At 45.7% G+C, this 12397-nt stretch overlaps 1 protein-coding gene across 7 annotated transcripts in view; it reads left to right on the top strand.

The window, feature by feature from the left end:
- The window catches only part of SPTBN1 (spectrin beta, non-erythrocytic 1), a 115665-nt gene that overhangs the window by 78401 nt on the left and 24867 nt on the right, over nt 1-12397 (top strand). For 4 of the 7 annotated variants that reach the window (XM_058836552.1, XM_058836553.1, XM_058836554.1 and 1 more), the window contains 8 exons: nt 1129-1287; nt 1892-2194; nt 2984-3137; nt 3804-4677; nt 4818-4952; nt 5542-6298; nt 6514-6716; nt 11465-11555. In XM_058836552.1, coding sequence (XP_058692535.1) covers nt 1129-1287; nt 1892-2194; nt 2984-3137; nt 3804-4677; nt 4818-4952; nt 5542-6298; nt 6514-6716; nt 11465-11555 — 2676 coding nt within the window. The remainder of the gene's footprint in view (nt 1-1128; nt 1288-1891; nt 2195-2983; nt 3138-3803; nt 4678-4817; nt 4953-5541; nt 6299-6513; nt 6717-11464; nt 11556-12397) is intronic. The other 3 variants (XM_058836555.1, XM_058836557.1, XM_058836559.1) reach the window with 1 other exon arrangement.

The raw sequence follows: 12397 nt of genomic DNA, 5'->3' as shown, positions 1-12397 counted from the left end.
TTCCTATAGCTCGGAGTTACTACCCTGAGCCAGGCCCTGGGTGTCCTCAGCATCTGCAGGAGTTTCTGCTCCTGGGGCTGCCAGCTCTGCCTTGCCCCTCGTGGTCCTGGCTGTTGGACAGAAGTGATAGGAGGCAGCAGCAGCAGGTGCTGTGCTTTCCCCTTCACCTCCCAGTGCCCTGCCTGGGCATTGTGGATCCCTCTGGGGTCCTGCAGCCTGTTCTCTGCTGCTGCAGCTGGCAGGGCAGGGCTGGGCACAGCAGAGCTGTCAGGCTCTCTCAAGGATAACAAACAGCTTCAGCATGGCATCTTTCTCCTTTGTGTTTGATCATCCTTGGCATTTCCAGACCAGCTGTTGTGGGTGTCTGTGGCCTCATCCCAGGGAGCAGCAAACTGCAGGAGGAATGCCCAAAATAGTTGTGTTTCAGGCAGTTTCACATCTGTTTGGATTTAGATTCAGTTTGTGGTTAATGAGGGTATTTTTGTTGTCTGTAAGAAGATCTGAAAGGTGATTAGCTGACTTCCAACATGCTTCTAAGACTTCTGATTTTTATAATATTATCATCATGCATAGAGTAACTTCTGGCTTGGTGGGAAAAAAGGACTTGTAAGCACCAGAAGTAACCAAATTCTGCAGTTGTTTCCTTTTCCAAAGTGTACTAGAGAACAATAATTGTATGTTGATTTTGGAGGTGAGAGGCCATGAATCTCTAATTCCTATTTCCTAAAGGAGGAAGATAGAATCTGCTTGTTTGGGAGTAGCACTCAGGAGATTTCAGTTTTTTAAACAAACACTTTCTTACACATTCAAGCCAGGTGGTTTCCTTAGGCTTTGTTGGGAAGGGAGGTAAGAAAGGATGATAGAAAATGCATCTGAGATAAACAGCTTGCTCAGAAAATTACTGACTAAATTGAGAACAGATTTTAAGTCATGTGTTTACATTAGCAAACAAGGTGTAGGGCCAGCCAGTGCAAACTGGATTTATGGCCTTATAAATAACTGAACTAGTCTGGTGAAAGCTGCCTGTAGTGACTTCAGCCCTGATTCCATGCAAAGGAGATGGGATTTATCATAATCTTGTAAGAATGTGTTGTTTAGAAGCCGTGTGTTTTTCCTCCCCGTCTTCAGGCCTGGGAAAGACTGGAAAAAGCTGAACATGAAAGAGAACTGGCACTGCGAAATGAGCTCATCAGACAAGAGAAACTGGAACAACTTGCACGGAGATTCGATCGCAAGGCAGCTATGAGAGAAACTTGGCTGAGCGAAAATCAACGTCTTGTTTCTCAGGTGCTGCTCTCAGAAATTGTCTGGGTGACTAAAATGGTTCCCATGAGTAATTACAGGATGCACTTCTTGCAAGGAGAACATCTTCTCCCCTGTGCCTCATATTTTATTACATCTATGTATGTGTATATTTATTTATTGTATTTAGTTACTCTGTATGTGTGTGCACTGTGTACCCTCTTTTTTATACATTTGGGATTCCCTTCTTTGAACCTACCAGCCTGTAATCAGGAGATTTGATGAGGAAATAACTACTCACAGTCAAGATTTTCTTTATCTGAATGTTTTGGTGAGTTTAGTGAAATTAACCCAAGAGTTAATTTTATTGTTTAATATTAGAGATGATAATATTAGATTAGCCCCAGCCGAATCCTGATGGCCATGTGATTCTTCCCCCAAAGGCAGTGAATAATATCTCTGATTTTATCAGTGGTTCTTTACTGTCAGAGGCATCTCTTATTTTATTGAAGAAGACCCTTGGGAGCATTTTGAGGTCCTGGATTTGCTAACAAGTGTGTTTTGCCAAGTCAGAACTGACAGCAGAGGTTGAGCAGTGAGACTTTTATCCTCAGCAGCCGTTCCTGAAGAAGTACCTCTGCCTTTGCAGGACAATTTTGGCTTTGACCTCCCAGCAGTGGAGGCTGCCACGAAGAAGCACGAAGCCATCGAGACGGACATCGCGGCCTACGAGGAGCGGGTCCAGGCCGTGGTGGCGGTGGCGAAGGAGCTCGAGACCGAAAACTACCACGACATCAAACGCATCACTGCGAGGAAGGACAATGTTATCCGCCTGTGGGAGTATCTCCTGGAGCTGCTCCGGGCACGGAGACAGCGGCTGGAGATGAACCTTGGGCTGCAGAAGATTTTCCAGGAAATGCTGTACATTATGGACTGGATGGACGAGATGAAGGTGGGTGGAAGTCCTTTGAGCATGCAGACCAAATATTCTTCAGAGGTGTATGTGCCCTTTTCTGTCAAGTTCTAAGATTCATTTTGGCCCTCTGGTTTAGTAGAAAGAGCCAGAACGTGCACATTTGAGAGCAGTGAACAAATTCCTTATGATTCGTTAACAATGAAGATTAAAAACAAGTAAGGAAGAAGAACAAGTTCACTCCTATAAAAAGCTACTTTCCAGCTTCATGTCTGTCTCACAGAGCCCAGGAGTTTTGGTCACAGTGCTTGGGTAAAGATGACAGATTTGGTGAAAGGGAATTAAATAATCTCTCTCCATCACTATTTGCATGGGGAGCAAGTCACCTCTTCACCTCTCTGCTTTAAAAAACTTAAATTTCTTCCTGTCTGTTCTCCTGGGATCTGGGAAGGGAAAGGACCACAGCTTGTCCATCAGCCAGCAGAACTTGGAAGCTGTTGGAGGAAGGCAAGCTGTGTGTCGCTCATCAGGAGCTCACAGCACCTGGGCTGAGTGCTGCTCCTCGGCCCTGCTGAGCTAACTCAGCCTCTCAGCATCCTAGACTGAAAATTCATTGAAGAGCAGTCAAGTTCTTCATAGCTGCCAGTGATTTCAAAAATACTGGCTCAAATTTGTATCAGCCATGTCTCTATATTTGGAATTTCTCTCCTTATAGGCCTGGAGTTCCTCTGACCTAATGTACCAACAGATAACAGTGCCTGAAGTCCCAAAGCAGCAAACAGCTTATGGCCTTCGGCCTGTTTTACTTGTCTTTCTCATTTTGTTCAGGTGCTTCTGCTGTCCCAAGACTACGGCAAACATTTGTTGGGAGTTGAAGACCTGCTGCAGAAACACGCTCTGGTGGAAGCTGACATTGCTATCCAGGCTGAGAGAGTGAGAGGGGTCAATGCCTCTGCTCAGAAGTTTGCCACCGATGGAGAAGGTAACCAGCACCTAACATACCCCTTTTGTCTTAATTACCTACGAGGTTGTCTGGGAGACTCATTAGTTCTGCAAGATAGGTTAACTGAACTCCACAGCAGAATGAGAGAATCCAGCTCCCTTTGTTCCATCTGTGCTCAGCGTGTCAATGATTCATTTGTCCAGGAACCTGCTCAGGAATTGAGTGTGGCGTTGTGCCTTGCATGGGGTTGCAATGCATGCAGCTGCTGTTGCAGAGGTCACCATGACTCCCCATGCTGTGTTCCTAATCAAACATTTACACACATTGTTGGACCCAGCCTCATGGTGCCCAGATTTATCCTAAAAGGAAGCAATTCCCTAGAACCCAGCATTGTTAACTAGAGTAAATGGCGTCCATTTTGTGCAGCTGTGGATAAATCTGAACTCAGTGATTTTTGTCTCACTGGAAACAGTCGTGAATATCTTTCCATTTGGGTTTTTTTTTTGTCTTTTGGGAAGAACAGTATTTTCTATGTTACTGTGTGGTGGAGCTCGAACACTTCCCACTCACTTTCCATAGACTAAGGGTGAATTCTTTCACGTAAACCTTGGAGCTGGAACACGCAGGAATTCAGAGCTCTGCGTTTGCCCAGCCGTGGGGATGGAGTGAGCGAGCCCAGGTGGTAACACACGTTCTCTGTCCCAGCAGGTTACAAGCCCTGTGACCCGCAGGTGATCAGGGACCGCGTGGCTCACATGGAGTTCTGCTACCAGGAGCTCTGCCAGCTCGCGGCCGAGCGCCGCGCGCGCCTCGAGGAGTCCCGGCGCCTCTGGAAATTCTTCTGGGAAATGGCCGAAGAGGAAGGCTGGATCAGGGAGAAGGAGCAGATCCTGTCATCTGATGACTACGGGAAGGACCTAACCAGCGTCGTCCGACTCTTGAGTAAACACAAGGCCTTTGAGGACGAGATGAGTGGCCGCAGCGGCCACTTTCAGCAGGCGATAAAAGAAGGTGAAGACATGATCGCGGAAGAGCATTTTGGGTCTGAGAAGATCAGAGAGAGAATTAAAGATATCCGGGAGCAGTGGGCTAACCTGGAGCAGTTATCTGCCATTAGGAAGAAGCGGCTGGAGGAAGCCTCTCTCCTTCACCAGTTCCAGGCTGATGCTGATGATATTGATGCGTGGATGTTGGACATCCTCAAGATTGTCTCCAGCAATGACGTTGGCCACGATGAATATTCCACTCAGTCCTTGGTCAAGAAACACAAAGACGTGGCTGAAGAGATTGCGAGCTACCGGCCGACCATCGACTCTCTCCACGAGCAGGCCAAGGCCCTGCCGCAGGAGCACGCGGAGTCTCCGGATGTGCAGGGCAGGTTGTCCGGAATCGAGGAGAGATACAAAGAGGTTGCTGAGCTGACCCGGCTGCGTAAGCAGGCCCTGCAGGATACCCTCGCTCTCTATAAGATGTTCAGCGAGGCAGATGCTTGTGAGCTTTGGATTGACGAAAAGGAGAAGTGGCTGAATAATATGCAGATTCCAGAGAAGCTGGAGGACCTGGAAGTGATCCAGCACAGGTGAGAACACCTTTACCAGGCAGTTTGGGGAATACTGGGTGGAAGTGTTTTACCCCAGCTACCTTTCTCAGCTTGCCTGTGGCTCAGATTCTCTAATGCCTGCGGGGGATCTTGTGTTTGTTTGTTTTCCCCCACTCCAGGTTTGAAAGCTTGGAGCCAGAAATGAACAACCAGGCGTCCCGTGTGGCCGTGGTGAACCAGATTGCCAGGCAGCTGATGCACAGTGGCCACCCTGGGGAGAAGATCAAAGCACAGCAAGATAAACTCAACACAAGGTAAGTGAGAGCCTCGTGCTCAGGAACATCACACCAGCTGGAGCAAGTACGGTGGGGTCATTTGTTTTTCTTGAGTAGGCTTTTTTAAGATATTCTGATGCTGTTACCTGAAGTATCTTTGAGGTCTTTAAAGCTTCAAAAGAAAGAGCTGTGCTTTTCAAATACTTGATTATCAGATGGAGTTTTGCTCTTGACTTAATCAGGCCCTGAATGTGTCAGTACTTTGATTTGAGAGCTGGAAATTGACTGTAATAATTACTATGATAAAAAATAAATCCATATAGTTTTGTATAAACACCCTCATTTTTTACCTTCAGAATAAACCAGGGGAGTGTGAAAAGTTGATGTAAGTGCCAACCTTTCACTTGAGGAGAAATTATACCCAGTGTGCTGGTACTTGTCACATTCTAATACACACCATATCTGGGTTAATGATTGCTTTGCTAGAAATACTGATGGTGTGGGAAGGACTGAGAAAACCCTGAGTAGCTGGGTTTACCAAGCTGGTGAGAGCAGCTGCTCACTCAGCAATGCTGCAACATCCTTTTCCCACAAATCTGAATTTCTCTGCTCTCCTCACACATTTCAGGTGGAGCCAGTTCAGAGAGCTGGTAGATAGGAAGAAGGATGCTCTGCTCTCTGCTCTGAGTATCCAGAACTACCATCTTGAATGTAATGAAACCAAATCCTGGATCAGGGAAAAGACCAAAGTGATTGAATCCACACAAGACCTGGGTAACGACCTGGCTGGAGTGATGGCCTTGCAGAGGAAGCTGACGGGCATGGAACGGGACCTGGTGGCCATCGAAGCCAAGCTCAGTGACCTGCAAAAGGAGGCAGAGAAGCTGGAATCAGAGCATCCTGACCAGGCACAAGCCATCCTTTCACGGCTTGCAGAGATCAATGATGTGTGGGAAGAAATGAAGACCACCCTGAAGAACCGGGAAGAGTCTCTGGGAGAGGCCAGCAAGCTGCAGCAGTTCCTGAGAGATCTGGATGACTTCCAGTCCTGGCTCTCCAGAACACAGACTGCAATTGCCTCTGAAGATATGCCCAACACCCTGACAGAGGCTGAGAAGCTGCTCACTCAGCACGAGAATATCAAGAATGAAATCAACAACTATGAGGAAGATTATCAGAAGATGAGGGACATGGGTGAGATGGTGACACAAGGGCAAACTGACGCTCAGTACATGTTCCTACGCCAGCGCCTACAGGCTTTGGACACCGGATGGAATGAGCTTCACAAAATGTGGGAGAACAGGCAAAATCTCCTTTCCCAGTCTCATGCCTACCAGCTGTTTCTCAGAGATACCAAGCAAGCAGAAGCTTTCCTTAATAACCAGGCAAGTGGTCAAGATATACCTGACTTTATTTCTACAGGTTGGCACTGTGTACTGCAAGCAATTAACGAAGTCTATTGGCTTTGGAGAGCCACAAGCAAACAAATTGTCCTTTTCTAACTGTATTTTACTTCAAACTGTTCTTGGGAGATGTTGGTTGTTGGAGCAGCAGCATAGCCTGAGTGTAACACTTTTCTCTCTGATTTCTTTAATCCCAGGAGTATGTTCTGGCACACACAGAGATGCCAACTACCTTAGAAGGAGCAGAAGCTGCTATTAAAAAGCAGGAGGATTTCATGACCACCATGGATGCCAATGAAGAGAAGATCAATGCAGTTGTGGAGACAGGCAGGAGGCTCGTTAGTGATGGGAACATTAACTCTGATAAAATCCAGGAGAAAGTGGACTCTATTGATGACAGGTAAGGGCAGAACGATGGCACAATGTAGCTGTTCCTCCTTTAATTCTGTTCTCTGAAAAGTGCCCTTTTACCAGGATTCAAAGGCAAAGGAACAGCTTAGAAAATGTCTGTTCCAGACTGTTTCCTTTGTCTCCTGGAAAATAGGAACTGTCATGTTTCAAGAATGCACCAGGCTAATCTTAATTAAGCAATACCTCTCCCACTTTCTATAGGCTTGCTAGGTAATGAGCTCCCTACCCAGAATTTGGCTGTTTGAGTGGTGCTGTGTAGTTCTTGGAGTATGAACAGACTTGATGCTCTGGTGGGGGCTGTAGCACTTGGCTGTGTCTGGTTCCACAAGTCTCAGTTTCCTCTGCTGCCCCCGAGCTGGTGTAATTATAACAACGTATTCCTGTCCTTCCTCTGGAGAAGGAATGTGGCTCTTCAAGGGTGTAATTGGCATTGCATCCACCCCACCCGCTCCACTTTGATCACCTCTTCCAGCTTGTCTGGCCCCTTTGAGATCAGATTAGCAAGCACTGGTACAAGTGTGTCTTTCATCCCAGAACAAGTCCTCTGCTTTCTCTCTCTGCCTGTAGCATGGATGCTATAGAACATTAAAAGTTTGTTCTTCTTTGGAACCCAAATGTTCAGTTTTGATGGCTGTTGTTCTTTCTGCTTTTGGTTTGGCTAACAGTGGAGTCTTTCAAGGCACTGTGAGAGTCAGAACACAGCAGTGAGCTGTGAAATGTCACTGATGACCCTCCCATCAGTCTTCCATCCTCTCACAGCTGGTAAGCTCAGGTTCTCCAGCTGCCTTCATCTCCAAGGAGAAACTGAAGTAAATGTTGTACCTTTCCTGTTTGGGCAGAGATGTCCCACTGTCCGTGCACCCACTTTAGCCATGGCTTCAGGAAAGGCAGCGCTTCCTGTTCCCAGAGCTTGCTGAGGGCCTCTGACAGCTGAACCCCCAGGGTACCCCATTCTCTCTCTCTCACCAGCTTGGCTCTCGATCCCAGAGAGAATCTGCGAAGGCCAGAAGGAGATTGCATGAAAGCAATCAAGGGGACAACTAGGACAGTGATTTTCCTTATTTACCCTCTCTAAGGGCCTAAGTTTTCCCATCCACTCAGGAAAGCAGGAGAACTTGATCCCAGCCTTCTGGTCAGGTGTCCTCTTTCTGCAGCTTTTGGAATAGTAAAAGAAAGCATCCAAGGATATCATAGCAAATGGCCAGCTGCATCTTGCAGCCCTGTCTGAAGTGGCTGGAGTGGGAGCCAGCTTCAGCCCATGTCCTGTGTGCTCTGCAGAGGCTCTGGTGGCTGTCACCCCAGTGCTCCTCTGTGCCCCGTTGTCCCTGCTGTCCTGCCCGGGGGACGTGTGCTGGAGCTGCTACTGGAACTGAGCATTTCCTCAATTCCAAAGCTATTTATGCCGAGCGCTGCAAAAAGCATCCGGTGCGCTGCTATCCAGGAAATCCGTGGGATTGCTCCCCAGGTCTGGGGGGCTGATAAGCCTCCAGAACAAAGCCCTGGGGCTGCGTGCACTGGGAGGAGTAGCAGAGGAAGCCTCTTTGCTTTCACAAGAAGTGGCTTTCCCAGCTGAGCTCCACCTGGATGTCTAACAAAGGACCAAAACAAACAAGCACAAATATGTGCAGTGGCTCCGTACTTCCCATAGGGAGCTCTTTGTAGTTTCTGGTATTGTTCAGAGGGGGTTTTGCGGTTGTGCTTTCGAGCTGTTCCTGAGGAGACCCCACTGGCCCTGGTGCAGCAGACAGGCCCTGCCCTGGGATGGTTCCCATCTCAATAAGGATGGCACAACGGGGAGGAAAGTGCAATAGGAGGGAAACACTTGAGCACAACCTCTTAGTGCAGTTCATGTGCAAGGATGAATGGGCATAAGGACATGGAGTAAGGATGAGGGAAGGAGAAGGTGGGTTTGCATCAAGCTATCACCAGCTAGCTTTTCCAGCTGGGGAAGAAGCTGGTGTCCCTGTGCAGCTGTCCCTGCATGGGTGACTTGTGCTGCTCTGAAGCATTTTCTCCTTCATTTTCTTATGGAAGAGTGTTGGGAGCTGTCCCTCTCCATGTGCCCGCTCATGGCCTCTGATTCTGCAAGGGAGATTTAGTCTAAAGACAGTGGCAGATCTGGCACAAGTTGTGATCTGAGCCTGTTTTACATCAACTTTTGTATTTGTGCAACTTTCTGCTCAACAGAGAACAGAAGTAAGTTTTGTTCTTGCCCATTCAGAAGGGAGAGTGCCTCGTTTGCTGGAGCAATGAAAGAAGCTAAAACTGCCTTTCATATATCTCAGGATTCCTAGCAGGCAGCTGCATTCACACCGCGTGTAAGATTTATTATTTCTGCACAGGCTCTGAAACCCACAGGCTTACAGTTAAACCACAAGTGGTTTTGTCAGTTTTCAGCACTGTCAGCATTCTCAGGGGCCTCTGGGAGTCAGCTTGGGGACACCGGGCAAATTCTGGATTAATTTGTGTCAGACACCTCCTTGTGCTGAACAGATCTTACACTTATGGTGTCATATGGGTGATATAGAATTCAAAGCCATTCTAAATAACTGGAGCCTGCAGAGCAAACTATTCTTCCACAAACTGTTCTAGAAAATTAGTAATAAGCAGTCATTGACAACCTTAAGTGTGAATTCTTTAAAAGAATTTAAGGATATTTGAACAAGGAGTTAATAATATTTAGGTACAGCTTGTCTGGAGCAGGGGAACAGACTAAATAACTTCTTTAAGTCCTTTATTCCCATAAAAAAGTCAGTGATGAAAACACAGGAATTCCTGTCTGTTCCAGCAGTGCCCATCCTCAAAATGCCTCTACTTTGTTATGGTTCAGCCCTGTTCTTCAGAGAAAACTCATTGTCCAGTCTCACTCCAGGTCACCTTGAACAAAACAACCTTGTACAGTTACATGGCTCTAAGCACCAAAGATCATATTTGTTATGCTATGGCATCATCTGTTTGATATCCCTGCATGGTTTCCTTCAAAGTCCTTCTAGTCAGTATTTCCAACACTCCATGGGAGATATTTTTATGAGTTTTTTAAAATTTGGGTTTTCTCAACATAAGAACTTCTGTACTTATCTTAAATCTATTCAAGCACCGTGAAAGTTCTCTTTTAAACTTCATAACTCGTGTCCTCTCCAGAATACATGAGTCTGTAATGTAATCTAGCTTTAAATCTCTGAAATCAGCCTGATAAAATCACCCGAGCAGTTCTTTGCTTCATTTTAACAACCTGAGTAATGCAGCGTGTTTGCCCAGGCACATAAAAGCCAGCCAAGAAAGAGTGGAATCAAACCCAGGGATGTTTGCCTCATTAGAGAGGTTTTTCCTAAGGCACAGTTTGTGTCTTTTCCTTTGTGTTCCCTCTGTCAAATCTTCAGCCTCACCTGGGCTTGGACTCCAGGCTCTTGCTTTGATGGTTCCACGTGTGTTCCTTGCCATGCAATCTCTGAATCTTTTCCTTGACTACACCTCTAGAGATGCTGCTTTCCTGCTTGATTGAAGGCAGCTCTTAAGGCCAAAGAGAAACAAACTGTAGTCCTGTAAAGGGTTTTCTCCAATTTCTATGCCTACAGACCTTTTGTTTTTATAGAAAATGTGTCTCCAAGTATTCCTTGTGTTTCTGAAGTCACTAAATTGGTGCCAGAGAGCTTGCTGTGGTAACTTACTGCAGATCAGGAAGAGTGGTGTCATAATCCAGTTGTCATCAACATGTAATTTATGGTCTTCTGGAGTATCATGAGTCTCTGGAGATCTCCACTAACATGGATTTATTTAGCTTTTGCCAGCCTGTGCTGAGCTCATCTTATAAATTGCCACCCTTTAAAATAATTTCCAACTCTCAGTCCATGTTTATCTTATTACAAATGGCAGCAATATTTCACTTTAAACCCCTGTACAGTGCAATAGAATAGAAATAAGCCTAGCACAATAAGCAGTAAATAAAAATTATCTTTACTCCGTCTCTTCCTTGTAAATTGCCTCATAAATAATGAAAAGGCTGGAAGGACAGGGATAACTACTCCAGATTAAGCATTTTTCAAACATGCCCAGAGGTACCTTGGGAATCAGCCCATTCCATTAGAAGGACCCACCACAACCTTTGGGACTGCCAGCGTGGCTCATCCTTCAAGGGGCAAACGGTGATGAATCAAATTAGGCCTTCTGGATTAACCTTTCCTTCTCTTCTGGCAGCTCTTAAACACTCTGAGAAATATGTTCCAAGTGCATAAAGCTTCTGTGTGCAGAGCCACCCAGGGCTGCTGCACGTGGTTAAACACAGCCTTGGCAAGGTTCTGTGGCCCAGCTCAGCTTTGTGCAGGACAAGGAGGTGCTGAAGGTGTTTTACAAAGAGAGTTCCAGCAGGTGCACCCTGTGAGGGCCACACAGCATCCTCTCACTGCTGCAATTCACAGTTTCCTTATGTTTTTTGGCAAACAGCTTGAACTCTCCTGTGGGCTTAAAATGAGTGGGCCAAATTCTGTCCCTAACACGTTGTGAAACCCTGCTGATTTCAGAATGTTCTCTGTCTATTTAATGGGTCACAAAAACAAGGAGATGCTGAACTTCAGTGAGCTCATTAAATAACACTCCAAATGTCCTTTGAAAGGCAGCAAAGGACACACACCACAAACTTACCAGCACCTGCAGTCCAAAGAGGCTCCAGAAACCAACAGTGACAGTTCTTTATGAAATGCCTGTTTAATTTCCTTTCTCTATTGTTTTTGTTCTGACCAGACATAGGAAGAACCGTGAAGCAGCCAGTGAACTTCTGATGAGACTGAAAGATAACAGGGATCTCCAAAAGTTTCTTCAGGATTGCCAAGAGGTAAATCATGCCCTTTCACTTTTATTGCTGAAAGCTGCATCCTGCAGAAGATCATTCTTACTCCATATTTTATGAGGACTGGAATGCTCAGTCACCCAGTAGTATTTAGTGTGGAGTAAACATAAAAAAAACCCCTAACCATACCACTGCAAAAAAAAAAAGTTTGTTTTTTCTTTTCTCATGAACCAGATTTTCTTTTGTCATATGAGCTAAAGACACAGGAAACTGTCAAAAGCAGTGAAGATTTTCTACTGTGGTATAAATTATAACCATGTGGAATGTGGTGGGGTGAGCAGTGCACTTACTAAGAGTTTTGTCCACAGCTGTACAGATGCATGTGGCCTGGTGCAGGGGATTTCAAGTGATTTCTAGCAAACATTAGTCAGAAGAATGAGAGGTTAAGAATAAAAAAGGAGCAAGATTAAACTGTATCATTTATGTGTCATTTACCTGATAGTTTACATGTGTTTAAAATTGTTAAGTAGTATAACATTTGAAAAAACAAATTCTTTCCAGATTTTCTAATCACATACATTAACCATTTACACTGATGACAACATTTTAAAGTTCAGAATACTCTTGTTCCTAGCACAAGGAATTAATCAAGTAATTTTCAGGTTATTTCATGGAGTACTGGCAGATAATAAAGAGTTTGGCCTGTGAGGTTTTGATCATAAACTGGGCAAGTGGTATTTGCTGCTTGGTTGCCTGGATCCAATCTGTTTCCCAGCATTGCGTAAGCTGCCCATGAACTTGCCTTCAATTGCTCCCTCCTTGGTGGTTAAAACATGACAGATTAGCAAAAATTCTGCTGTTATTAGCAGCAGCTTCTTCCTTCCTCT

The sequence above is a fragment of the Poecile atricapillus genome, chromosome 3 (assembly GCF_030490865.1).
Source record: "Poecile atricapillus isolate bPoeAtr1 chromosome 3, bPoeAtr1.hap1, whole genome shotgun sequence".
In the NCBI taxonomy this organism is placed as follows: domain Eukaryota; kingdom Metazoa; phylum Chordata; class Aves; order Passeriformes; family Paridae; genus Poecile; species Poecile atricapillus.
This window is presented reverse-complemented; position numbering and strand designations above follow the sequence as displayed.